Source organism: Ceratotherium simum, chromosome 13 (genome assembly GCF_057802395.1).
Source record: "Ceratotherium simum simum isolate JZ-2026a chromosome 13, ASM5780239v1, whole genome shotgun sequence".
Classification (NCBI taxonomy): domain Eukaryota; kingdom Metazoa; phylum Chordata; class Mammalia; order Perissodactyla; family Rhinocerotidae; genus Ceratotherium; species Ceratotherium simum.
The window spans coordinates 19,815,001-19,839,786 of record NC_141912.1 but is presented as its reverse complement, the minus strand read 5'-3'; the positions used below and the strand labels follow the sequence as shown (position 1 = coordinate 19,839,786).

The 24,786-nt window shown below is 40.4% G+C and overlaps 1 protein-coding gene across 6 annotated transcripts in view; it reads right to left on the bottom strand.

Annotated features, from left to right (window-relative positions):
• CDKAL1 (CDKAL1 threonylcarbamoyladenosine tRNA methylthiotransferase) overlaps positions 1–24,786 on the bottom strand; it is a 657,675-nt gene that overhangs the window by 16,881 nt on the left and 616,008 nt on the right. For 5 of the 6 annotated variants that reach the window (XM_014788718.2, XM_087438079.1, XM_087438077.1 and 2 more), the window contains one exon: positions 13,218–13,790. The exons of the other annotated variant lie outside the window; for it this stretch is intronic. In XM_014788718.2, the coding sequence (XP_014644204.1) occupies positions 13,599–13,790 (192 nt within the window). In that variant the 3' untranslated portion in view covers positions 13,218–13,598. Of the gene's footprint in view, positions 1–13,217; positions 13,791–24,786 lie in introns of those variants that run through there. 6 annotated transcript variants of the gene reach the window in all.

Here is a 24,786-nt window from a genome sequence, read left to right as displayed (position 1 = left end):
TCATAAGTGTATTCAGATGCCCATAAACTAGAAAAACCATACGAGACCAAATGAAATCCTTTGCTTCAACTTCTACACGGATGGGATATTTTGGCTGTGGAACTCTAGGAAACAGAACTGGTGGAAAATAATTGACAGAAATCTAATGAGGAATAATAGTGTGTGCATTTCCTTTTATCCCCAAGGTAGGGTGGGAGGGCATGACTTCTAGGCCTCCCTATTAATCCGTTTGTTCTTTTCATCTCTAGCCATGGAAAATCTCCTTCTTGATCTTAGATCGGCCACCCAAATATGCTCCACACCATTCATTAATTTGATCTCCTCAAATACAGCTGCAATCCATTTTCTTTGAATTTTTCTTCCTTTGCTGCATTTATTAGAATTAGACTCTAAGTCCCTTGAGGCAGGAATCTTTTTATTCCATATATAATTCTTTTGGGTGGTCATGTGTTAATATCAGAATTTAAAACACCTAACTTTATTTATAAAATTTGTTTAATGGCTAAATGAATATTTCAATGGTTAAAGTAATCATGAAAGGGGAAGAAATGATGTTTTCCAAGGACATACTACTTTATATACATGATCTCTTTCATCTCTCAATGACACTACAATGGAATCATGTCCCTATTTTACAGATGAGGCTCAGAAAGAGAAAGTGGCCTGGCGGCAATTTAAACCAAACTTTTGCTGATATCAAAAATCTCATGTTCTTCCCCTATTATCTGCCTCAAATTTATATTGGAAACAACTGAGATCTGAATCCAGTTAATTCAGATCCTTCACTCCTTTATGGTTCCTTAACTCAAAATTTATGGTGTCAACACCATAAAAATCAAGCTCAATGGTAAGACAAGTGTAAATTTATCAAGCACGTGCTATTGATAAATTAAAATTTAAAAACTGACTAAAAATTTTTTTGAGATTAGGACCCCAGATTAAATATAAATTTGGCATGGATCTTCTAAATTAGGCTGAGTGATAGAGAAGAGGTTCCCAAGCTTTCTTGCTTCATGGCACCCCTAGACCAAACAAAACAGCTAACCATTCTGTTTATTAAGTAGGCAGGTCCAAACAACTTAAAAAATATTTGTGTCCTAATATCTTATAAAAACTGTTTGAAAAAATAATACATGTGAATTGAAAGAAATATACTTTTATGTCATTCTAAAATTACCATAATTATTTATTAATGGAGGGTATGCATCTTTTGGGCACTGCACAAATTCTCAAACCTTGAAATAAGATCACCTTCATTTCTAGCTCCAAACTGATTTTTCACTTGATACTTGCTTTTGATAAAATTGCTGAAAATCCAGTTTTACAAAGCTATAGCATCATCAAAAAAATGTTGTGTGCTCTAATGTTGAAACTGTGAACTATTCTGAGCTGGTAGTTTGCATGGTATCTGCAAGATGTCACTGTGTTTCCCTCAAAAATTTAAAATAGCCTGGAGTGATGTCAGCATCATGGTGGTGTGACTTACTCCCTTTGTCTCTCCCCTCTAAGTCACAACCAGTAGTTACATCCATAGACCAACAAAAGATCCTCTGCACAGCTCAATAGATGATCCATACATCTATTGAGAGATCCATACATCTGTACATCTGAAGGTGGGTAGACTGGACCTTGTGGAGGCAGCAGAACTAGAGAAGCAATGGTGGCGGCTTCAAAGACCAGAGTCTTTAGGAACTGCAGTGGCGCCTGCGATCAGAGGCTCCAGGAACTACAGTGATGCCCACTAATGTAGGGTCCAGCAATGGCTGTGGCGCACACAACTGAAGGCTCCAGGAACCACAGTGGTGCCTGTGACCCGGCCCCCTCCCCTTTCCCTGGTAGTGGCAGAGGTGCCTGTGACCTTAGCCCTCCCGGCAGTGGGGGCTGCATCCAAGATCCCAGTGCCCCTGGCCGTGGTAGTGGCATCCATGACCTGAAGTTCTAGGAACCATGGTTATGTCCAAGACCGGAGGCTTCCAGCACCATGGTGGTGTGTCTGGAGGCTCCAGGAACCACGGTGGCACCCATGACCCCAGTATCACCTTCCCCCAGCGACAGTAGTGGCAGTGCCTGCAACCTTGGCCTGCCTGACAGTGGTGGCAACACCCTTGAACCCAGTGCCCCCAGCAGAGGAGGTGGCAGTACTCCCAGAAAACCAAAGAGCAGCAGTGGAGGCAGTGTATGTGACACTGGCCCCCTGGCCACAGTGGAACCTGAGGCCACAGAGAACCAGGTATCAGTGGCCATGGAGCCCGCAACCCCGGCACCCCCAGCCGCAGCAGCACTCGCAACCCCAGCCCCCTTACCTGTGGAGATGGCGCCTGCAGACTCAACAATCACAGATGAGGCAGAGGTGCCCCATGACCCTGACTCCCCCTGTACCCTCCCCTTCCCCCACCACGGTGGCAAAATCTGTGACCCAGGTGACCCTAGAAACAGCAGAGGCACTCGCCAGCCCAGTGACCCCAGTGGTGACATCTGTGACCGCAGGAACATTGTTAGCAGCAAGGCACCAGCGACCATGGAGGCACAAGCAGCACAATGAGGTCACTGATGACACCTCTGGCAGAGGCAGTGGAGGGTGGAAAGAGCTGCCTCTCAAATACAACCAGAAGCAGCTCAGAATCAAAGTAACCAAAGCCTTATCTAAATAAGAAAGGTGTTGGCTACATACAAATGCACTGGCAGAGGAACAACTCATTAAGCACCAGGAAAAATTATGATAACATGGTATCACAAAAAGAAAATGACAATTTCTCAAGCCAAACTTGAAGTCATGAAAGACTGTGATCTAAATGATAAAGAATTCACAATAGCTGTCATGAGGAAACTGACAAGCTACAAGAAAACACAGAAAGACAGTTTAGTGAGCTCAGGAATAAAATTAATAAACAGAAGAAGTACTTTACCAAAGAGATAGAAACTCTAAAAAAGAACTAAACAGAAATTCTGGAGCTGAAGAACTCAATAAATGAGATGAAGAATATAGTAGAAAGCATTGGAAATAGAGCAGACCATATGGAAGAGAGAATTCATGAGCTCAAAGACAGAAATCTAGAAATAATTCAGGTGAAAGAGGAAAAATAACTAAGTTATAAAAAACAAAATGAAAAAATTCTATGAGAAATATCCGACTCCACTAGTAAAAGCAACATAAGGCTAATGGGTATTCCAGAGGAAGAAAGGAGAAGGGAGCAGAGAGCTTATTTAAAAAAATAATAGCTGAGGCCAGCCCCATGGCTTAGCGGTTAAGTGCGCGCGCTCCACTGCTGGTGGCCCGGGTTCGGATCCCGGGTGCGCACCAATGCACCACTTCTCTGGCCATGCTGAGGCCACGTCCCACATACAACAACTAGAAGGATGTGCAGCTATGACATGCAACTATCTACTGGGGCTTTGGGGGGGAAAAATAAATAAAATTATAAAATAAAATAATAGCTGAGAGGGTTGGCCCTGTGGCCTAGTGGTTAAGTTTGATGTGCTCTGCTTTGGCAGCCCAGGTTTTGTTCCTGGGTGCAGACCTACACCGCTCATCAGTGGCCATACTGTGGCGGTGACCCATATACAAAATAGAGGAAGATTGGCATGGATGTTAGCTCAGGGCAAATCCTCCTCAAGCAAAAATAAAAGAGGGACATTGGCAACGGAAGTTAGCTCAGGGTGAATCTTCGTCAGGGAAAAAAAAAAACAACTGAGAACTTCCAAAACCTGGAGAAGGAACTGGATATACAAGGACATGAAGCTAACAGAACACCTAATTATCTCAATGCAAAAGACCTTCTCCAAGAGACAGTGTATTAAAACTGCCAAAAGTCAAGGACAAAGAAAGAATTTTAAAGTCAGCCAGGGAAAAAAATGACAGTAACCAGAAAGAAACCCCGATTAGGCTACAAACAGAAACTCTACAGGCCAGGAGAGAGTGAAATGACATGTTCAAAATATTGAAAGATAAAAACTGCCAGCCAAGAATACTCTATCCAGCAAAGTTAGTCTTCACAGATGTAGGAGAAATAAAGGCTTTCCTAGACAAACAAAAGCTGAGGGAGTTCACTACCACTAGACCTACCTACAAGAAATGTTGAAAGAACTTCTTCTACCAGAAACGAAAAGGCAAAGTACACAAAACTTTGAGTAAGGTGCTAAACAGACAGAACCAGAAAATTGCAAAGCTATTACAGAATAGGGTATTAAACAACTATAGCATAAAGGTTAAAGGGGAAAAAAAGCATTAAAAATAACTAAAGCTACTTCAATATGGTAATAAACTCACAACATAAAAAGCGATAATTTGTGACAACAAAAACATAAAAAGGGAGGAGGAAAACGAGGGAACCTATTTAGGCAAATGAAGATAAGATGTTATCATCAGAAAAGGGACTATTTTATCTATGAGATGTGGTATACAACCTCATGGTAACCACAAAACAAAAATCTAGAGCAGAGACACAAAACATAAAAAAAGAGGTAACTGCAAAAAACATCATAAAAATCACCAAACTAAAATGGCAGATAGAAACACAAGGGAAAAAAACAATGGAGATATGGAACAAAACAAAAGATAAAACAGAAGTAGTAAGTCTTCATATATCAATAATCACCCTAAATGTAAATGGATTGAATTCACCAATCAAAAGGCACAAAGTGGCTGGATGGATTAAAAAACAAGACCCAACTATGCTGCCTTCAGGAGACTCATTTTAGCTCTAAAGACAAACCTAGGCTCAAAGTGAAAGTGGGGAAGGTGATACTCTAAGCAAGTGATAGCCAAAAGAAACTAGGGGTAGCCGTACTTATATCAGACAAGGTAGACTTCAAGCCAAAATAGGTAACAAGAGACAAAGACGGACATTATATAATGATGAAGGCGACAATCCATCAATAAGACATAACATTTATTAATATACAGGCACACCTTGGAGATGTTGAGGGTTTGGTTCCAGTCCACTACAATAAAGCCAATACTGCAATAAAGCAAGTCACACAAATTTCTTGTTTTCCCAGTGCATATAAAAATTATGTTTACACTATACTGTGGTCTATTAAGTGTGCAACAGCATATGTCTAAAAAGACAAGGTACATACCTTAATTAAAAAATACTTTATTGGTAAAAAATGCTACATGTCATCTGAGCCTTCAATGAGTCACAATCTTTTTGCTGGTGGAGGGTCTTGTAAAAAATGCACTATCTGCAAAGCACAATAAAGCGAAGCGCAATAGAATGAGGTATGCCTGTATAGGCACCCAACATAGGAGCACCAAAATACATAAAGCAACTATTAACAGACCTAAAGGGAGAAATTGATAGCAATGCAATAATAGTAGGGGACTTTAACACTCCACTTACATCAATGGATAGATCGTCGAGACAGAAAGTCAACAAGGAAACATTGGCCTTAAATGACACATTAGACCAGATAGACTTAATAGATATATACAGAACATTCCATCCAAATGCAGCAGAATATACATTCTTCTCAAGTGCACATGGAACATTCTCAAGGGTAGACCATATTTTGGGACACAAAACAAGTCTCAATAAATTTAAGAAGATTGAAATCATATCAAGCATCTTTTCTGACCACAATGGTATAAAACTAGAAATCAACTACAAGAAGAAAACTAGGAAAACCACAAATATGTGGAGAGTAAACAGCATGCTACTGAGCAACTACTGGGTCAGTGAGGAAATAAGAGGAGAAATCAAAAAATACCTGGAGACAAATGAAAATAGAAATTCAACATACCAAAATTTATGGGATAAAGCAAAAGCAGTACTAAGAGGGAAATTTATAGCAATACAGGCCTACCTCAAGAAACAAGAAAATTCTCAAATAAATAATCTAACAATACATGTAAAGGAACTAGAAAAAGATAAACAGATGAAGCCCCAAATCAGTAGAAGGAAGGAAATAATAAAAATCATAGTGCAAATAAATGAAACAGAGACTAAAAAGACAATAGAAAAGATCAATGAAACTAAGAGCTGGTCCTTTGGAAAAATAAACAAAACTGACAAACCTTTAGCTAGACTCACAATGGAAAAAAGAGAGAAGGCTCAAATAAATAAAATCAGAAGTGAAAGAAAAGTTACAATGGATACCACAGAAATACAAAGGATCATAAGAGACTACAACAGTTATACACCAACAAATTAGAAAATCTAGAAGAAATGGATACATTCTCAGAATCATACAACTTTCCAAGACTGAACCATGAAGAAAGAGAAAATCTGGATAGACTGATCACTAGTAAGAAGATTGAAACAGTAATCAAAAACCTCCCCAAAAGCAAAAGTCCAGGACCAGATGGCTTCACGGGTAAATTCTACTAAACATTCAAAAATTTAATTCCTATCCATCTCAAACTCTTCTAAAAAATTAAAGAGGAGAGAATGCTTCCTAACTCATTTTATGATGCCAACATTACCCTAACACCAAAACCAGACAAGGACAACAGCAAAAAAGGAAAATTACAGGCCAATATCTCTGATGAACATAGATGCAAAAATTCTCAACAAAATATTAGTAAACCAAATACAACAATACATTAAAAGGATCATACACCATGATCAAGTGAGATTTATTCCAGGGATGCAAGGATGGTTCAACATCCACAAATCAATCAACATGATACACCACATTAACAAATAATGTGGATAAAAATTATATGGATTAATAAAAATTAAAGGATAATAATCATATGTTCATTTCAATAGATGCATAAAAAGCATTTGACAAGATTAGCATCCATTTATGATAAAAACTCAATAAAATGAGTCTAAAAAGGAAGTATCTCAACATAATAAAGGCCATAAATGACAAACCCACAGCTAACATCATACTCATAGTGGAAAAACTGAAAGCTTTTCCTCTAAGATCAGGAACAAGACAAGGATGCCCACTCTCTCCACGTTTAATCAACATAGTACTGGAAGTTCTATCCAGAGAAATTAGGCAAGAAAAAGAAATAAAAGGCATCTAAATTAGAAAGAAAGAAGTAAAGCTGTCACTATTTGCGGAAGATATGATTTTATATATAGAAAACCCTAAAGGTCCCACCAAAAAACTATTAGAAATAATTAACAAATACAGTAAAATTGTAGGGTACAAAATCAATATCCAAAAATTTGTTGTGTTTCACTACACTAACAATAGATTATCAGAAAGAGAAATTAAGAAAAAATCGCATTTACAATTGCAACAAAAAGAATAAGATACCTAGGAATAAATTTAACCAAGGAAGTGAAAGGCCTGTACACTGAAAACTATAAGACATTACTGAAAGCAACTGAAGACAACACAAAGAAAGATATTCCATGGTGGTGGATTGGAAGAATTAACATTGTTAAAATATCCATATTACCTAAAGCAATCTAGAGATTCAGTGCAACCCCTATCAAAATCCCAATGGCATTTTTCACAGAAATAGAACAAAAAAATCCTAAAATTTAAATGGAAACACAAAAGACCCCAAATAGTCAAAGCAACAGTGAGAAAAAAGAACAAAGCTAAAGGTAGCATATTCCCTGATTTCAAACTACACTACAAAGCTATAGTAACCAAAACAGTACGGTATTGGCAGAAAAACAGACACACAGATCAATGGGACAGAATTAAGGGCCCAGAAATAAACCCACACATATATGGACAACTAATTTATGACACAGGAGCCAAGAACATACAATGGTGACAGGAAAGTCTCTTCAATAAATGGTGTTGGGAAAACTGGACAGCCACAAGCAAAAGAATGAAACTGGACCACTGTCTTAGACCATACACAACAATTAACTCAAAATGGATTAAAGACTTGAATGTAAGACCTGAAACCATAAAACTCCTAGAAGAAAACACAGGCAGTATGCTCTTTGACATTGGCCTCAGCAATATCTTTTTGGATATGTCTCCTCAGGGAAGGAAAATAAAAACAAAAATAAACAAATGGGACTATATAAAACTAAAAAGCTTCTGTACAGCAAAGGAAACCATCAACAAAATGAGAAAACAACTTACCAAATGGGAGAAGATATTTGCAAATTATACATCCAATAAGGGGCTAATATCCAAAATATATAAAGAACTTATATAACTCAACAACAAAAAAATAAACAACCCAATTAAAAAACGGGCAAAGGATCTGAATAGACATTTTTCCAAAGAAGACATATGATGGCCAACAGGCACATGAAAAGATGTTCAGCATCACTAATTAGGGAAATGCAAATCAAAACCACAATGAGATATCACTTCCTGCCCATTAGAATGGCTCTTACCAAAAAGACAAGAAATAACATGACAGAGAGGATGTGAAGAAATGGGAACCCTCATAAGTGTTGGTGTAAATGTAAATTGGTGCAGCCATTATGGAGAACAGTATGGACGTTCTCCCCAAAATTAAGAATAGAACTACCACATGATCCAGCTATTCCATTCCAGGTATTTTTCCAAAGAAGATGAAAATACTAATTCGAAAAGATATCTGCACCCTTATGTTCATTTCAGCATTATTTACAAGAGCCAAGATATGGAAATAACTTAAGTGTCCATCGATGGGTGAATGGATGAAGAAGATGTGGTACATATATACAATGGAATACTACTCAGCCATAAAGAGGGTGAAATCTTGCCATTTGCGACAACATGGATGGACCTTGAGGGTATTATGCTAAGTAAAATAAGTCAGACAGAGAAAGACAAACACTGTGTGATCTCACTTATATGTGGAATCTAAACAAAACAAAATCAAACACACTGATACAGCAAACAGATTGTGGTTGTCAGAGACAGGGGTGGTGGATGGACAAAATGGGTAAAGGGGATCAATTATATGATGACAGATGGAAACTACTTTTGGTGGTGAGCCTACTGTAGTATACACAGATGTTGAATTATAATGTTGTACACCTGAAACCTATACAATGCTATAAACCAATGTTACCTCAATTAAAAAAACTTTTTAAAAATATCCCATGGTGCTCCTTTGAGTTCACTGCAGCATTCCAGGTGCCTTAGGGGCCAGGCAAGCCTTAAAAATCACCTTTTTCTCTTCTTTCTTTTTCTCTTTTACTCCCTCCTTTCTTCCTTCCCTCCTTCTTTCCCTTCCTTTGCTTTTTCTATATTTGTTTTATAATGATAAAACCTCTTGAAGCTTCATTTGTAGCTCTAATTCTCTATGACATCTTATAATATACACTGAAAATTTCAACCTGGAATGCAGTCAATAGAAAAGTATATGTTTTGACTGAATGACATATGGAAATCTGATGTTTAGACACATTTTCCCAGCCACAAAGCAAAGTTTTCACCAGAGAATTCTTTACATTCTCTTATTGACTGTCTCACACTTGATGAATCAGGAAAGACAGAAAGAAATGGAGAGAGAGCAAGAGAGAGATGCAGAGAGACGGAAGGAGGGAGGAAGGAGGGAAGAGAAAAGAAACTTGATTAATAAATCTTTATTTAAAAAGTGCATCAAGGGGCTGGCCCGGTGGTGCAAGCAGTTAAATGCACGCGCTCCGCTTTGGCGGCCCAGGGTTCACAGGTTAGGATCCCGGGCACGCACTGACGCCCCACTTGTCAAGCCATGCTGTGGTGGCATCCCATATAAAGTAGAGGAAGATGGGCGCAGATGTTAGCTCAGGGCCAATCTTCCTCGGCAAAAAAAAGGGGAGGATTGGCATTGGATGTTAGCTCAGGGTTGATCTTCCTCACACACACACACACAAAACAAACCTGCATCAAGTACCATGCACATTCTTGGAGTAGGATGACACAGAGGGATGGGCTGAGCTCCCCCAGAACTCACAAGCTCAATCTGAGATACACATATGTTGGCACAGGTCAAGTCTGGGAGAAAACAGGGGACAAGGGAGCAGGAAGAGAGTAAAGCATAGGCTTTGGGGTCAGGCTGTGTTCAAGTCTTGCCTCTACAACTTAGTAGGCTCTGTGCCCCTTGCAAGCTACTTAATCTCGTGAGTTTTAGATTTTTTTCTCAGTAAAATTGGAATAATAATATTACGTATATCCAGGTTGTTTTTTCAGGATTGATTAACACTTGTAAAGTGCACATTATAATGTCTGACATGTTTAAAGGCTAGACAGTTAATGGTTATCAATATTATTATTAACATAGGGCTGATCTATAGACAGGAGACAGCAGAGACAAGGTCTGCTGAAGAATGTCGAAGACACAGAGAGAGGAAATACTGGGGAGGATGGCAGAGTTCATGTCAACAAATGAATTGCATCCAGAACTCGCACATACTGCTGATGGGAATGTACATTGGTACAACCACTTCAGAAAACTGGTTGGCAGTGTTTACTAAAGCTGAACATATGCAAACACCCCAACTCAGCTATTCCACTTCTAGATATATGTTCACCACAGAAATGCTTCTAAGCATGTACCAAATACATGTTTATAGCAGCATTATTCATAATAGCCAAAACCTGGAAAGAACTCAAATGAAGAATGGATAAATGCAATGTGGTACTTTCATACAATGGAATTCTATTCAGCAATGAAAGTGAATGAACTACTCCTACATGTACAACCTGGATGCATCCCACAATCAATGTTGAGCAAAAGAAGGCAGAATGAAATAGTGCATGCCATATGATTCCATTTATATAGGGTTCATAAACAGGAAAACTAACCTACGATGTTAGAAATAAGGATACTAGTTACCTTTTGAGGGGCAGAGGTAATGGTTGGGAAGGTGCATGGAGAGCCTGCTAGTGCTCGTTACAATGTGTTTAGTTTCTGAAAATTCATCAAGGTGTCCCCCTATGACATATGTACATTTTCATATGTATGAAAGTTTTCATATAAATGAAGAGTTTACTTTAAGAAAAAAAATTGGCCGAAGTATTGAAAAGATCTTGTTATAGATTGAATATTTGTATTCCCTTCCAATTTGTATGTTGAAACCCAATCCCCAATGTGATGGTGGCAGATGGGGCCTTTGGGAAGTGATTAGGTCATGACAGTAGAGCCCTCATGAATGGATTAATGCCCTTATAAAAGAGACCCAGAGAGCTCCTTTGCCCCTTCCACCACGTGAGGATGCAGCGAGACCGCCATCTGTGAACCAGGAAGTGGGCCCTCACAAAATACTGAATCTGCCGGCACCTTGATCTTGGACTTCCTAGCCTCAAGAATTCTGAGAAATACATTTCTGTTGTTTATAAGCCACCCAGTCTATGATATTCTGTTATAGCAGCCTGAATGAGCTAAGACAGATCTCTTCAAAGGTTTCCTTTTTAGCAGAGAGGGCCACATTTCATACACACACACACACACAAAACCAACCAAAAAAACTTCGGTACTAAGGGAAAACGGAAAGAAAATAGGAGGTACAAAATGTTTACAACCTGCAGGTCAGTTGTCCTATAATGGCTGACTCTGTATGAATCAGGATAGGTTAGGTTATGCTATGGTAACAACTCCCAAATCTCAGGGGCTTAACCCAACAAAAGCTCCTCTCCTGCTGGTTGACACATGTCTAGCACACGCTGGCGGGGGGCTTTGCTCATTGCGATCACTTGGGGACTCAGGCTGAGTGAGGGAGGCTTCATCCTGACGTGTGCGTCCACAATCACCCCAGTGGTGGGAAGAGCACATGGCAGACTCTATAGCAGCTCTGAACACGTCTGCCCCAAAGACAGACAGGACCCTTCCACTCCCATTTTATTGGCCAAAGCAGGTCACGCGGCCAGGCCTAACTCCAAAGGGGTAGGAGATGTGCAGTCACACTATGGGCAGGAAGGAGATGAGCTGGAAAGGTGCCAGCACTTCTGGTGACCACATTCACTCCTGCGGCTCCCAGGCTCAGTCTTCTTCAGATTCCTGTCCACAAGAAAATTGTGTTGTCGACACCCATCACACCCTTCTCTCCTCCCTTTCTCTCATGGGAAAAAGCAAGCTGGATTTCCAGACCGCTGCCACCCCCTCACAAACTGGAACTAATATGGTGACTGATATCATGTACAATCTGCCCCCTGCTGCAGGGCAGTGGCCTTTTAACTTTCTGGACCAAAGAGCAGAGTGAAGTTGCAGCCTAATGGGATAAGGAACAGTCAGGCGGAGTGGGGAGAATCCTGTCCCGTCGAAACAATCCTTGAGAATCCCCATCACGGTTGGTGAGGGGGCAGAGAGCGTGTCGGATGGCTGGGTGTATCCTTCTCTTACAGGATGAGAAAATGAAGGGAGGAGAGTAGAAGAGTGAAAAGTATAGAGCTAGAGGGGAGGAAAGAAACTGATGAGGGTGTGAGAGGAAAACAGTCAGAAGGAGAAAGTAGAGAAAAATCTTTCTGTCTCCAATCAGTTAGGGATGTAAAGCTTTTATGTCCTATATAGGGTGACTCTAGGCTTTCGGTAGTATTTCACTTCTGCCAGGTTTTTGTAAAATAACTATAAGAACCCACTCTGTTTATTGACAAAGAAATGACTGTGCACGTACGTCAAGAAAGGAAGGCCCAGGAGGGTCCTATACTCTGCCAACACTTCTCCCTCTTCCTGCTGAGAAGTGTGGGCTGCTCCCAATGGGATGTTCTACTGCAGGACTCTCGAAGGGACACACACATATCCTGCACATTTTAATGTGAGTCCTTCTCAGAAGCACATACCAAGATTGGGAGAAATGTAGTATCACTAAAGTTTTGGGTTTAACTCAACAACTGATGACACAATTAAACTTTAATTTGGGTACCTTAAAAGACACCTAAAAAGCTGAAACATTTTGAGACAAAAAGAGCTGTAAAGGGGTGTTAATTTAAAGATGAATAAAGTCCTATGGTAACGACAGGACACCTGATTTCCCTGTACCTAAAATCCAAATAATGTATTTAATTTTGATAGTCATAAGATTTGCTTATTACACCAATTCCTTTTATTGTGAACGAAGTCATTCACTTAGTAAAGGCCAAGATGTCAGTAGAAATAAAAACATTTGATGTAATCGATCAAAAATGTCAGAAAAGGGGCACAGCTTGTTTTAGCAAATCCAGTTTTTGAAAGTTTGTAGGTGCTAAAGAGGTGGGTGATTCCTCACACTTTTCAAAATGTTGCCAAGAGTCCTTTAATTGGCAGACTCTCCCTGCACATTCCAAATGGATTCAAGCTCCCAAAATAGGTCTCCATATAAATTTTTCAGGAACACATCCGCTGTGAAAAATAAGATGTTTGTAGCAGCAGGACTCCAAACAAAGCATAAAGAGGAAGATACATTTTAAAAGGTTTATTAAAGATCGAAAATTCTTCCCACACAAGGAAAAGGTGATCAGGGCCACTGTACAATTAGGTTCTGACTTGAAGACTGGAGATTAAAAGAAAATGCAACCACTTGCATTTCTTGCTAAAAATAAACCAAAAGGAGCTTAATTTAAAAGATATGCTATGGCAACTGTTATTAGGTTTTAGGTCAAATAACCAATGGGCCCCACTCCATGTGACACAGGCCTCATTAAAAAGTGTGGCTGAAGAGGAGGCAGTAAGACCAGTATAAATCACTGCCCTTTGAGAACTGATGTGGTTGCTTTCCTTTTCGCTGAAGACTTTAATTAGAAATGTATTCTTCTTCACAGATGCTTCACTTAGTTGTGTTTTAATTAAAGACCTTGACAAAAAAAGCAAAAAGAAGGGCAAACAGAGCCAGGCCCACAGACAGCCTCAGTGCACAGTCTTGATGCAGCCTTTGCAATCGTAGCACCATTCTGGAACTCGCCGAGGCTCGCTGAGTTGCAGCAGAGGTGTGGGATATCGAACTCAGGTGATTTCCAAGCCTATTCCTGAATTCCTATAAAAAGAGAAACATAGAGGGCAAAACATGATTTTAAGATGCCAAAAAGGCCCTATTGTGATACCAGTCAAGTAATGGGTCCCTAGAAGGAGGTAGCTTTTTTATTATTGAGGTATAATTGACATAATGTAACATTGTATTAGTTTCAGGTGTACAACATGATGATTTGATGTTTGTATATATTGTGAAATGATCACAATAAGTCTAGTTAACATCCATCACCACATTTGGTTACACATTTTTTTTTTTCTTGTGATGAGAAGTTTTAAGATCTACTCTCTTAGCAACTTTCAAATATACAGTACAGTATTGTTAACTATAGTCACCATGCTGTACATTACATCCCTAGGACTTATTTATGTTATAACTGCAAGTTTGTAGCTTTTGACCAACTTCACCCATTTTGCTCACCTGCCACTCCCCAGCCCATTTCTAATAACCACCCATCTGTTTTCTGTATCTGTGAATTTTGTTTTTTTGTAGATTTCACATATAAGTGAGATCATACAGTATTTGTCTTTCTCCGACATTTCATTTTCGCTAACACCTTCAAGGTCCATCCATGTTGTTGCAAACAGCAAGACTTCCTTTTTTATAGCTGAATAATATTCCACTGTGGGTGTGTATATGTGTATATGCACACATACTATATATATATGCCAAATCTTCTTTATCCATTCATCCATCAATGGACACTTAGGTTGCTTCCATGTCTTGGCTATTGCAAATAATGCTGCAATGCATGTGGGGGTGCAGATATCTTTTTGAGTTAGTGTTTTTGTTTCCTTTGGATAAATACTCAAGTGGAATTGTTGGATCATATGGTAGTTATATTTTTATTTTTTTGAGGAAACTCCATACTGTTTTCCATAATGGCTCCACCAATTACATTCCCACCAATAGTGTACAAGGGTTCTTTTCTCCATTCCTTGCCAACACTTGTTATTTCTTGTCTTTTAATAACCATGCTAACAGGTGTGAGGTGATATCTCATTATGGTTTTGACTTGCATTTCCCTGATGATTAGTGATGTCAAGCATCTTTTCATATACCTGTTGGCCATTTGTATGCTATCTTTGGTAAAATCTATCTTCAGATCCTCTGCTGATTTTTTAATCAGTTTGTTTTTTTACTATTGAGCTAAATGAGTTCTTTATATATTTTGGATATCAACCCCTTATCAGATATCAAATATATGATCTGCAATATTTTCTCCCATTTGGTAGGTGGCCTTTTCATGTTGTTGAACATGAAGCTTTTTATTCATGTTGAGGAGAAACTTTTTAGTTTGATGTAAGAAGGAGCTACCATTTCCTTGCTCCTTCAACATAGGCACATTCAAACACCCACCATGGCCAACTGGCCCCAAGTTAGGTATAAGTCACAGTTCCTTTCCTTGAAGGGTCAGACCAAGTTCATGATTTTCAAGATTAAATACAAACTATATGAGGGAGACAAACAATCTTTATGCAGAATCAAGATAGAATTCATGCAGGGTGGAAGTTGTGTAGAGTCATATCACAAATGTATCTAACTTGTAGAGACGCAACCATATCTACTTAGCAAAAGAAGAATGACAGAAAAAAAACTATGGAAGCTATTTTATTCAGTAAACATATCCCCAGATCCCCAACTGGGGTATTGTTGCAGGAGGGCTGTCTCCAACCCTCAGGGGGCCCTGAAGGAGTCTGGGTGGCTAGAACAATCCACCCCCTACATGCAGCTGCCTCCATTTATCTTGGTGTGCCATATAACCACTCTCAATTTCTCTGTGTGCCAGACATGGAAAAGGCTGGGAAACCCTGCTTGGAAGGAGCATGAGGAGCTAGGAGACATGACTACACTCCTCTTTAGGTGGTCTCTGTTCCCTGATGCTTTTTAGTAGATGTGGAGAGGAGTGGACAGGGGGCCCCTGGCCACTCTCAGGGTGGTTCTAGTGTTTCAAAATGTAATTTTGGTTCCATTATAGAGGATTTCCACCTTATGTACAGGCTTTAGAATCGGTGCCTCCCCTGTTGAATCCTGAATAACACATCGAGAGATGGAGGTGGGTGTGAGGAAGGGGAACATTGGATGGAAGGAGCAATGTGGGGCAGGAGGGAGGCAGTACAGAATAAGGCACGTCTGTGTAAGAACCAGAAATCCACAGCAGTGCACAATGTCTTTGAACAACCATTTTACTTTGCTTATCCTTCCCTTGCAAGCTCTCTAACAATCTGCTGGTGACACCTCTGGCCCGTGTGCGACAACTGGCAGCTCACCATGCACAGCAGAACATTGGAACTGCGCTTTACAGAAGGTAACTCTGGCAGGAACGTGTAGGGGGGTTGAGGGCAGGGAAGAGAATGAGGGTGGAGAATCCAGTGGCACGTTGTGGCGACAGATGAGGTGGGAGATGATGAGGACCTACGTGAAGATGATGGCGGAAGCATGGAAAGGAGAGAACAAGAGATTGTTGATGTAGAATCAACAGGATTTGAGTTCAGATGAGTGGGTAATGAGAGGTACAAAGAGAAGGAATGGGGAAATGAAAATAACTTTTACAACCCAATTTCCACTGGCTAATACTTACATCTGATAGATGTGGAAGAATTCTCACTTTGACTGTAGGAGGCTAATTGTAAAATTAATAAAGCTGTTAACTGCAAAAATAAATCTCTCCACCTCAGTAGCAGTCAAACCATTATTTACTTCTGTGCTCCTCAGGTATCTGGGCCGACACCTGCTGGTGTCCCTGCCCTGCGAGCCGTCAACAGGGAGGCACACAGCTGGCCATCTGCCCCGCAGCAGAGCGGGCAACGGCTGGAACTCAGCGGCGCACCCGACCTGCTCCCGCCCGGGGAAACTGCTCTTTTGTGAGACTGGCTTTCCGTGGGATATTCTGGAGCTGGGAATACGTTGATGAGCTTTCATTTCCACTGATTAAAAATAGCCTCAAGGTCTTAAGGTCAGCACTCACACGGATATGGCAGCCTTGGGAAAGAATGTAGTCCTTGTTCAGCTGCAATGACAAAAGCTATGTGAGGTCCTCAAAAGCAGTGAGGCTGCCTAATGCATCTCTGGGTTCTTGGAACCTGCGCAGCTGCAGGTATAGGGCAGGTACTCAGTAAGTGTTCAGAAATGAATGAGTGAATGAATGGATGGATGAATATGAGGGTGTGTACTCCAGAGGCGATGTAACCGACCAAAAACACGCTTATCTATGTCTGTGGTGATCAACGTGTCCTGTCGTGTATTCAGGGCACTATCCTACACGAGCCATGAGTTGTTGCCTCCAGCAATTAAACCACCACTTCTTTAGTTTGGGTTTACAAGACCAGGACTAAGAGGCTAATTAATTTCTCCTAGGTCTGAGTTTAACATTTTTGAGTCACATGTGGCTTTGAGAAGCCCATGAAGACTACAGCCTGTTCCCCAGAAAAATGAGGAGGCGTTCATGCACACAGGCACACAGCCCCACTCACACCTCTGCATATTACTTCAGGAGGCTCACAGACTGCCTCACCCATGAGCGGATCCAGGGATCACGGGGCCTGAAGCTTTCTCTTTAAGAAAAAGAAAATACGAAGACAAAATTAGGTAGAGGGCCTTGGAAGGAGCCCCTCAAAGTGAGAGGCCCTGAAACTTAAGCTCTACTGATTTCAGGGACAATCCACCTCTGCTCCACCCCTAGTTCTGATTGCTGGACCTTGGTTCTGCGCCTGCAATTCAAGAAGTTGCCACTCGGCGATCATTGGTGCCAGGCCAGGGGTCAGGCTGACCCAGGCAGGACTAGGTGAGTCTTAAAGCATAAAGCATTTGGTTGAGTTTATAATACATTTGGCTTCACAAACCTGCAGCACAGGTAACGTGACTGTGCTCTCAGCCTAAAAAAAATCCTTTGACTTTTGATGATAGTTTCACAAAATTTCTTCTTCTCTTTCTTCCAAGTCATTTGCCATACAATTTCGCTCAAAATATAAAAGTTACCTATTAAACTATCATAGTGGCTGCATTCAACTTAGCCATTCTTCCTTGGGTATTACTTTTTTCCCTCCTCCTCTCAAACGTCTAACACATCTGAACAGAAACGTAACTGACCCATAAAAAGTATTTTGGTTCTAGGGTTGGCCCCGTGGCCAAGTGGTTAAAGTGCCGCATGCTCCGCTTCGGCGGCCCGGGTTTGCAGGTTCGGATCCTGGGCCCAGACCTACCCCACTCATCAGCCATGCCATGGAGGCGTCCCACATGCAAAGTGGAGGAAGACTGGCATGGATGTTAGCTCAGGCTAATTTTCCTCATCAAAAAAAAAAAAAACGTGTTTTGGTGCTAAGCCGCCCTCCTATTCCTAGTGGACAGGTCTGCATCACAGAATCATATGGAGAGCAGCAGCATGCGTATGCAGCCCCGGAAGCCCACCTGACCTGCCACTCTGCCCCTAAAATCAAGGTGGGAGCTTGACAACAGAGCAGGAGAGGGAAAAGGCAGCCTATCTCCACCATGCTGTGCTTCTTTTATTATCTGCATCTTTTACCAAGTCAAGATCTTGATTAAAGGAATTTGGTGATATGTTTTTAAACATAAGATAGAAAAAAAGTTTCTCAGATGAGAGAGTAATCAGTAGGCAGCTGGCTTTGTACATTTCAACTGTCACTACCACTGTGATACTGAAGGAAAAGTAATTTAGAAATACAGGATATAACGACTTTCTCATAAAGTTCAAGACGCTCAAACAGCTAAATGTATAACTATAGCCGATTTCTATACAGTTAGAAGCAGTATTCAAGAACAGAAAATAATGTAACATTTCTATAATGTAACGAAAATAAAAAGTGCTTATACGTGAAGTGATGACAAATAATCAATAGTAAGATAAAAGTTTACACACACACACACACACACACGCACACAGAAGAAGGTATATAACTGACTTTAGAGAAAAACTTAGTACAGTCGATAGTTCTGGCAAGTAAACAGACGGCTCTAACCTTCCCTAAACCTCTTAAAGATTATCAAACATTATCTAGGTTATTAATTCCTGAAATTCAAGATGCATTTGCATCTCTCAAACTATCATGCACCAAATATGAGAAATTCTATCGTTTACTAAAACTAACCAAACATCAATTCTCAGACTTATAATTTTTAAGAAATCAAATTCCATTTAGCAATGCCTTTTCCAAAACAGACAGAAGTCTGAAACAAGGCAGGATATGACCTTTGTTTAATCAAAAGGATGCATGTATTTATGCAGTCATGGTAGACTAAGGACACACTGAGAGAATATTAAATTTATACCCTAGGGCTTTTTTTCCCCTTGTAAGTCTCATTCTTCCCTTGATTAATTTCTAAACATATTTACTTGCTAATTCTTAAACATATTCTACTAATTTGAAAAGCATAGTTTATCAAATACTATTAAAGTAATAAATCTGTTAAAGTAGAACCAAGTATATATACCAAAAAAGAGAAACACCCAAAACAAAAACAACTTGATGTTCAGAAACTTTAGGGATCAGAATGGAATACTACTCAGCCATAAAAAAGATGAAGTCTTGCCATTTACAACAATGTGGATGGACCTTGACAGTATTATGCTAAGAAAAATAAGTCAGATGGAGAAAGCCAAATACCCTGTGATTTCACTCACATGTGGAAGATAAAAAACAATAACAACAACAAACACACACATAGACACAGAGAATGGATTGGTGGTTACCAGATGGCAATTAGACTTCAGGTTGTGAACATGATGTAGTCTACACATAAGTTGAAATATAATGATGTACACCTGGAATTTATATAATGTTATAAACCAAAGTTACCTCAAAAAAAGAAAAAAGATAGATGAAGCGGTAACAATAGTCTATCTCCAATTATTTCCCCCTTCTCTAGCAGTTTTATGTATACTGTTGGGGTAAGGAAAGAGAGGCCTTTAACCTGAGTACATTTAATGCCCCGAGGCACAAATGAGCCCAGTTCTAGGAGCAGTAAGTACACTGGCTCTGGGCTCTGATCCCAGCTCCATCTGAGGATTCTTGGGCAAATGATTTACCCTCTTGTCTCCATACAAATCACCTGTAAAATGGAGATCCTGTTGGTATTTGCACATCCTGGGGTTGTTATGAGGATCAAATGAGATACGTATATTAAGTGTCTTGAATATTTAAAACTCAATTAAGATTAACATATTCCATGGTATTTTGTGGTTCCAATGGAATATGCAAACTGCCTGAGATATTCTTTTTGTAAAACTTTAAAGACACTTTTTATTTGCTTTTCAAATATGATTAATTGATTTAAGCTATTTTTGTTCCTTACACATATCATCAGGAGGCACCCAGTACAGTGAATGAGCACAGGTTTCAAATTCTGGCAGACCAGAAACTGAATCCAAGTTCAGACATTCCTCAGCTGTGTGACCTTGGGCAAGTAGTTTAAGCTCTGTAAGCCTAGTTACCTCTCCTCTGGAGCAGGGATACCAACATCCACCTTAAGATGTTGTTGAAAGGGTTAGAGATAAAACGCCCAGAGCCCAAGCAGAGTGCCTGGAATACAGAAGGTTTAAATAAAGGGCTACTATTGTATTACATTGCAGGAGTGGACTGGAAAATGGAGAAAGCCAGAGCCTCCCATAGCACTTATCAACAGTATCGAGATGATGAGGTCCTGTCCTGGAAAGCATCCTTGTAAGCACTAACCCACGAGGGAGAAGATATGCCCCCTGTAAAGTCACCATCTCTTACTCCCTGGGCTCTCAATCTGTAGAGTGAGCCTTCTGGAAAGGCTCCCACCTAGAAACATCCCATATAACAAGGCAAACTTGGATTCTACAATTTACGAAGATTTAAATGTACCAAGAGGGATTCAACTGTCAGATGAGCCAGGGGCCTATTTTTAAATCGCCTTTTCTTTCAATATTAATTAATTTTGAGTAACATTAATTAATATTTAATTAATAATAATAACACTTAGTATTATAATGCTGTTTTCAAGGAAACTACAAAAAAAAAAAAGAAAAAAGTCACCGTCAACCCCACAACTTTACATAAAACGTTTTTGCCCTTGCTCTGTGCCCTGCCTGAAACAGCCATCTCTCCTCTTCCCACTACCCGCCCCAGCCTCCTCTTATTATTTTCTCAGGCTTCAATCAGCCAGGATCTCCTGTGGGAAAACCTCTCTCAACCAGTGTGCAGCCCCAGATAGGTTAGGTGGCCCCCTCTGCGGGGCTGCGCGTCCTGTTGGCTGGCCCTCATCATGGCACTTGTCAACGGCAGTGAATGGCCTGTCTACTCCTGCAAGACCCTGTGTGTACTCCCTCAGAGCAGGGCCAGCCTGACTCTCCAGTGTATGCCCAGAGCCTGGCACTGAGGAGGGGACATTGTCAGTTGAAAGGATATGTGCATTTCCACCTGTTCCTTAGTACTATATATTCACATTTTATATAGGTGCAAATAGTCTTTCCATATGAATTACCATTTACCTATTCTTATATTTCTTGTTAGACTGTCAGGTAAATAGGACACCGAGTCAAACATCACCAATACTACATAGTATAAATATAAAATAGCATTACTGGGGAAAAGCCTACCTGCAGAGAAGTAGCATGGTATATTAGTTTTCTATTGCTACTTTAGTAAATTACTAAAGTTCTCAGGTCTTAATACAAATTTATTCTCTTATAATTCTGGAGATCAGAAATTCTAAAATCACGGTGACAGCACGGCTGCATTCTTTTTGGCAGTTCTAGGGGAGAATCTGTTTCCCTGCCCTTTATCTAGCTTCTAGAGGCAGCCTGCATCTGTTGGCTTGTAGTCCTTTTCTCCATTTTCAAAGCCAGTAGCACAAGCTTTTTTAGAAGGACCTTTGTGATTTACAGTTGACCCAGTTGGATAGTCCAGGATAATCTCCCCATCTCAAGACTTGTAACTTAATCACATCCTTGAAGTCCCTATGAATGTAAGGTAACACATTCATAGGTTCCTGGGATTAGGACATGGGCATCTTTGGGGGGGCGAGGGGGACATTATTGTGCTTACTACTTATGGCACATGTGATCCCCCAAGTTCTCATTATCCCAGCAGAAGGTGTGCTCAATTCAGGCAGAGCTGAATTAGCTGCACAAGAGAACACACTCCAAGAGAAGGCTAACGCTCTAGACGTTTACAGGGAGAGGGGCACAGGGCACCTCCTGGTGACTGTACGGCCGGCTGACCACGGAGCTTCCTGGTGGAGGAAGACAGGAGGCCTCCATGGCTCAGCCTCTGCTCCAGCCTTTTCCTTCCTTTGAGCTAACACAGACCTGTTGAGCCAGCTGCTTGCTAAGAAACTGGCCCTCCAGGGCCACCTGTATTTGTCCTACTCATACCTCTTTCAGCCAAAGGAAACAGTGACCCGAAGGAAAGGGTACCTAGGAGATGGCCAACCAACGTTCTCTGAAGAGAGACTTGTGTTTCTACTTGATTCTTTGAATTCTACTTTTACATTTTCATACAGTTGCAACTACCCTTTTCTTGGGAGCTGGATGGGCTTGGTCTTCCAATGGAAGAAAGTCATGCTGTTCAGAGGCCTCTCCCACAGTTTCTCCTTCTTCTCATCAAAAACATTTATAAATTGGGGCTGGCCCGGAGGTGGTGGTTAAGTTCGCAGGCTCTGCTTCGGCAGCCTGGGGTTTGTAGGTTCGGATCCCAGGTGTGGACCTATGCACTGCTTATCAAGCCATGCTGTGGCAGCTGTCCCACACATAAAATAGAGGAAGATGGGCACAGATGTTAGCTCAGGGCCAATCTTCCTCAGGAAAAACAGGAGGATTGGCAATGGAGGTTAGCTCAGGGCTAATCTTCCTCACCGAAAAAAAAAATTATAAATTGTAGTATGTAGTACGGCCACAGAACCAGAAGCATTAGGACCCACCAAGAAAGGTGGAGGACAGGCTCTATGTAAAAATACTAAGTCCAAGAAACAATATTTATGGAATGTTCACCGTGTGCCCAGCAGGACTCAATATTCTACATGCATTCTCTCCTTTAATCCTCCCAACTTTCCAGGGAAGTAGTTAATGTGAGTTAATCCCAATTTCAAGTACTCACCGAATTTACAGATGGTAGGTATAAAGGGTGAGGTAGATGAGAGGCTTGGTGTTAGTTATACTAAGTTTAGCCCTGGTAGTAATGTACCTGAGATGCATTTATAATGCAACACAAAGAAATCAGAAAAACCAGGGCACTGCATAATTATTAAAATAACTATCAAGATCAAGATTCCTACCAAACAGACGTTATCCACTTTACTTGCCACCACATCTCATGGAGGTAACGGTGTTCTTGTGTTTCCCTACAGAGGCCATTCTAGGAAAGCCAGCCTCAAGTCATGCAGAGACATTTCACACTACCTGTCTTGCAGTTCTGAGTCATGTCGAGACTTTGTAAATGTGACCTGTAGATGGCATAATGCTGAGTTTCCTCTGAACACACATGCGTGCGCCCACACGCACACATACTTGATCTGCTCACATTAGAACATGTTGCAAAATGTGTTTTAATGAGGAACAGTTGGTCTGGTTCTGCTCAAATAAAAGATATCCTTGTAAGAGAGTTGCCACCTGTCTTCCCATCTTGCAGTGCAGCTTCTAAATGAGTTCTTCTGTCCCTGACACCTGCAGGTGTTGCCAGGGCTCTGTAATCACATTCCACGTGCCAGCTCCCTTCTTCAGATTGACAGACAACCTCGTCCCTGTGCTTCGTGTCACTCAGATACTAGGACATACAGGGGATTAAGGGTGCCAAACTACCTTTTTCCACTATTCTTCTAGACATTCCTCAAATTGGGACCATCTTAATGTCATGTAATCAGGAGTGCCCAATTATCTCCAAACCAGAGATCTTAGTATTTTCTAGTTCTTAAAGTCTATGTAAAGAATGTTATATGCATAGTCCATCAGCATTACAGGTACACCCACATGGAACAGGATCAACAAATTAAACTTGGAATCAATTATGCCTTTTCATTTATTCGGGGAGAACAGTTACATTTTAAAACCTCTGTCTCAGTTACACATGAGAGCACAGCCATGTCAGCCTTTCTGTATCACATTTGGGCCTGAGCAATTCTAAATCAGACATTATTCATACGTAATTTTTCCCTCCTCCTCTCATCTCAAATGTATAATTGCTATCAGGTCATTAAAACTGCAAAGAAAAAATTTTAAACCAAAACATACACACACATAAAAATCACTGTAATCTTGGTTTTTTCTTATTTTGGTGATAGAAGAGTAAATACAAGCCTTTGCTAATGAGCCCAAACATAAATTATTAAACTATCTACCGTGTGATCAAATGCATTTCAGATTATATTCTCAACAATTCTGCCTTGACGTCCACCAAAGGAATAGATCTGATGTGCCCCTGTATGGTCTCGGTGATCCCTCTCTTTCAGGATGCCCAACCCTCTGACTCGAGCTGTGCCAAGTGAAAAAAAGAGATGATCATATCAAAAACCAAAGCTCAGCATCTACCAATCACCTAATTATTATTTTCTGTAAGATTGCAATTCATCTGACTCAAGTGATGTGAAAACAACTCTTAAGCTCTGAACTTCTTTTAATGGATTAAAAATATTTCTTATATGTAAATTTTTCTCATAGCTCCAAGGCATTGTTAGAGCTTGTAGTGGAAGCTAACAGGGATGAAGAAAAAAATCATTTGATAGCTTGTAACTCAAGATAACCGAGTCTAGAATCTTTTTCTTTTCCAACTGAGCCTGAACATATGGCCTGTGCAGAAAGCCTATTGAAACCATAATTTCCTTGCGATCAATGCAAGGAAATTATGTTCAAATATACATTATGCAATGCAGTATACTAACAGAAAAGAACCTCAAAATCTCCTGATTTTGTGAAGTTTGCTTTTACTGCAAAATTATCTTCATATCTGAAAGCTATCTCTAGCATAATTGCATTTTAGCTCCCAAAATACAAACTTAAGGAAGCACCTCAACGTACACACACCTGATG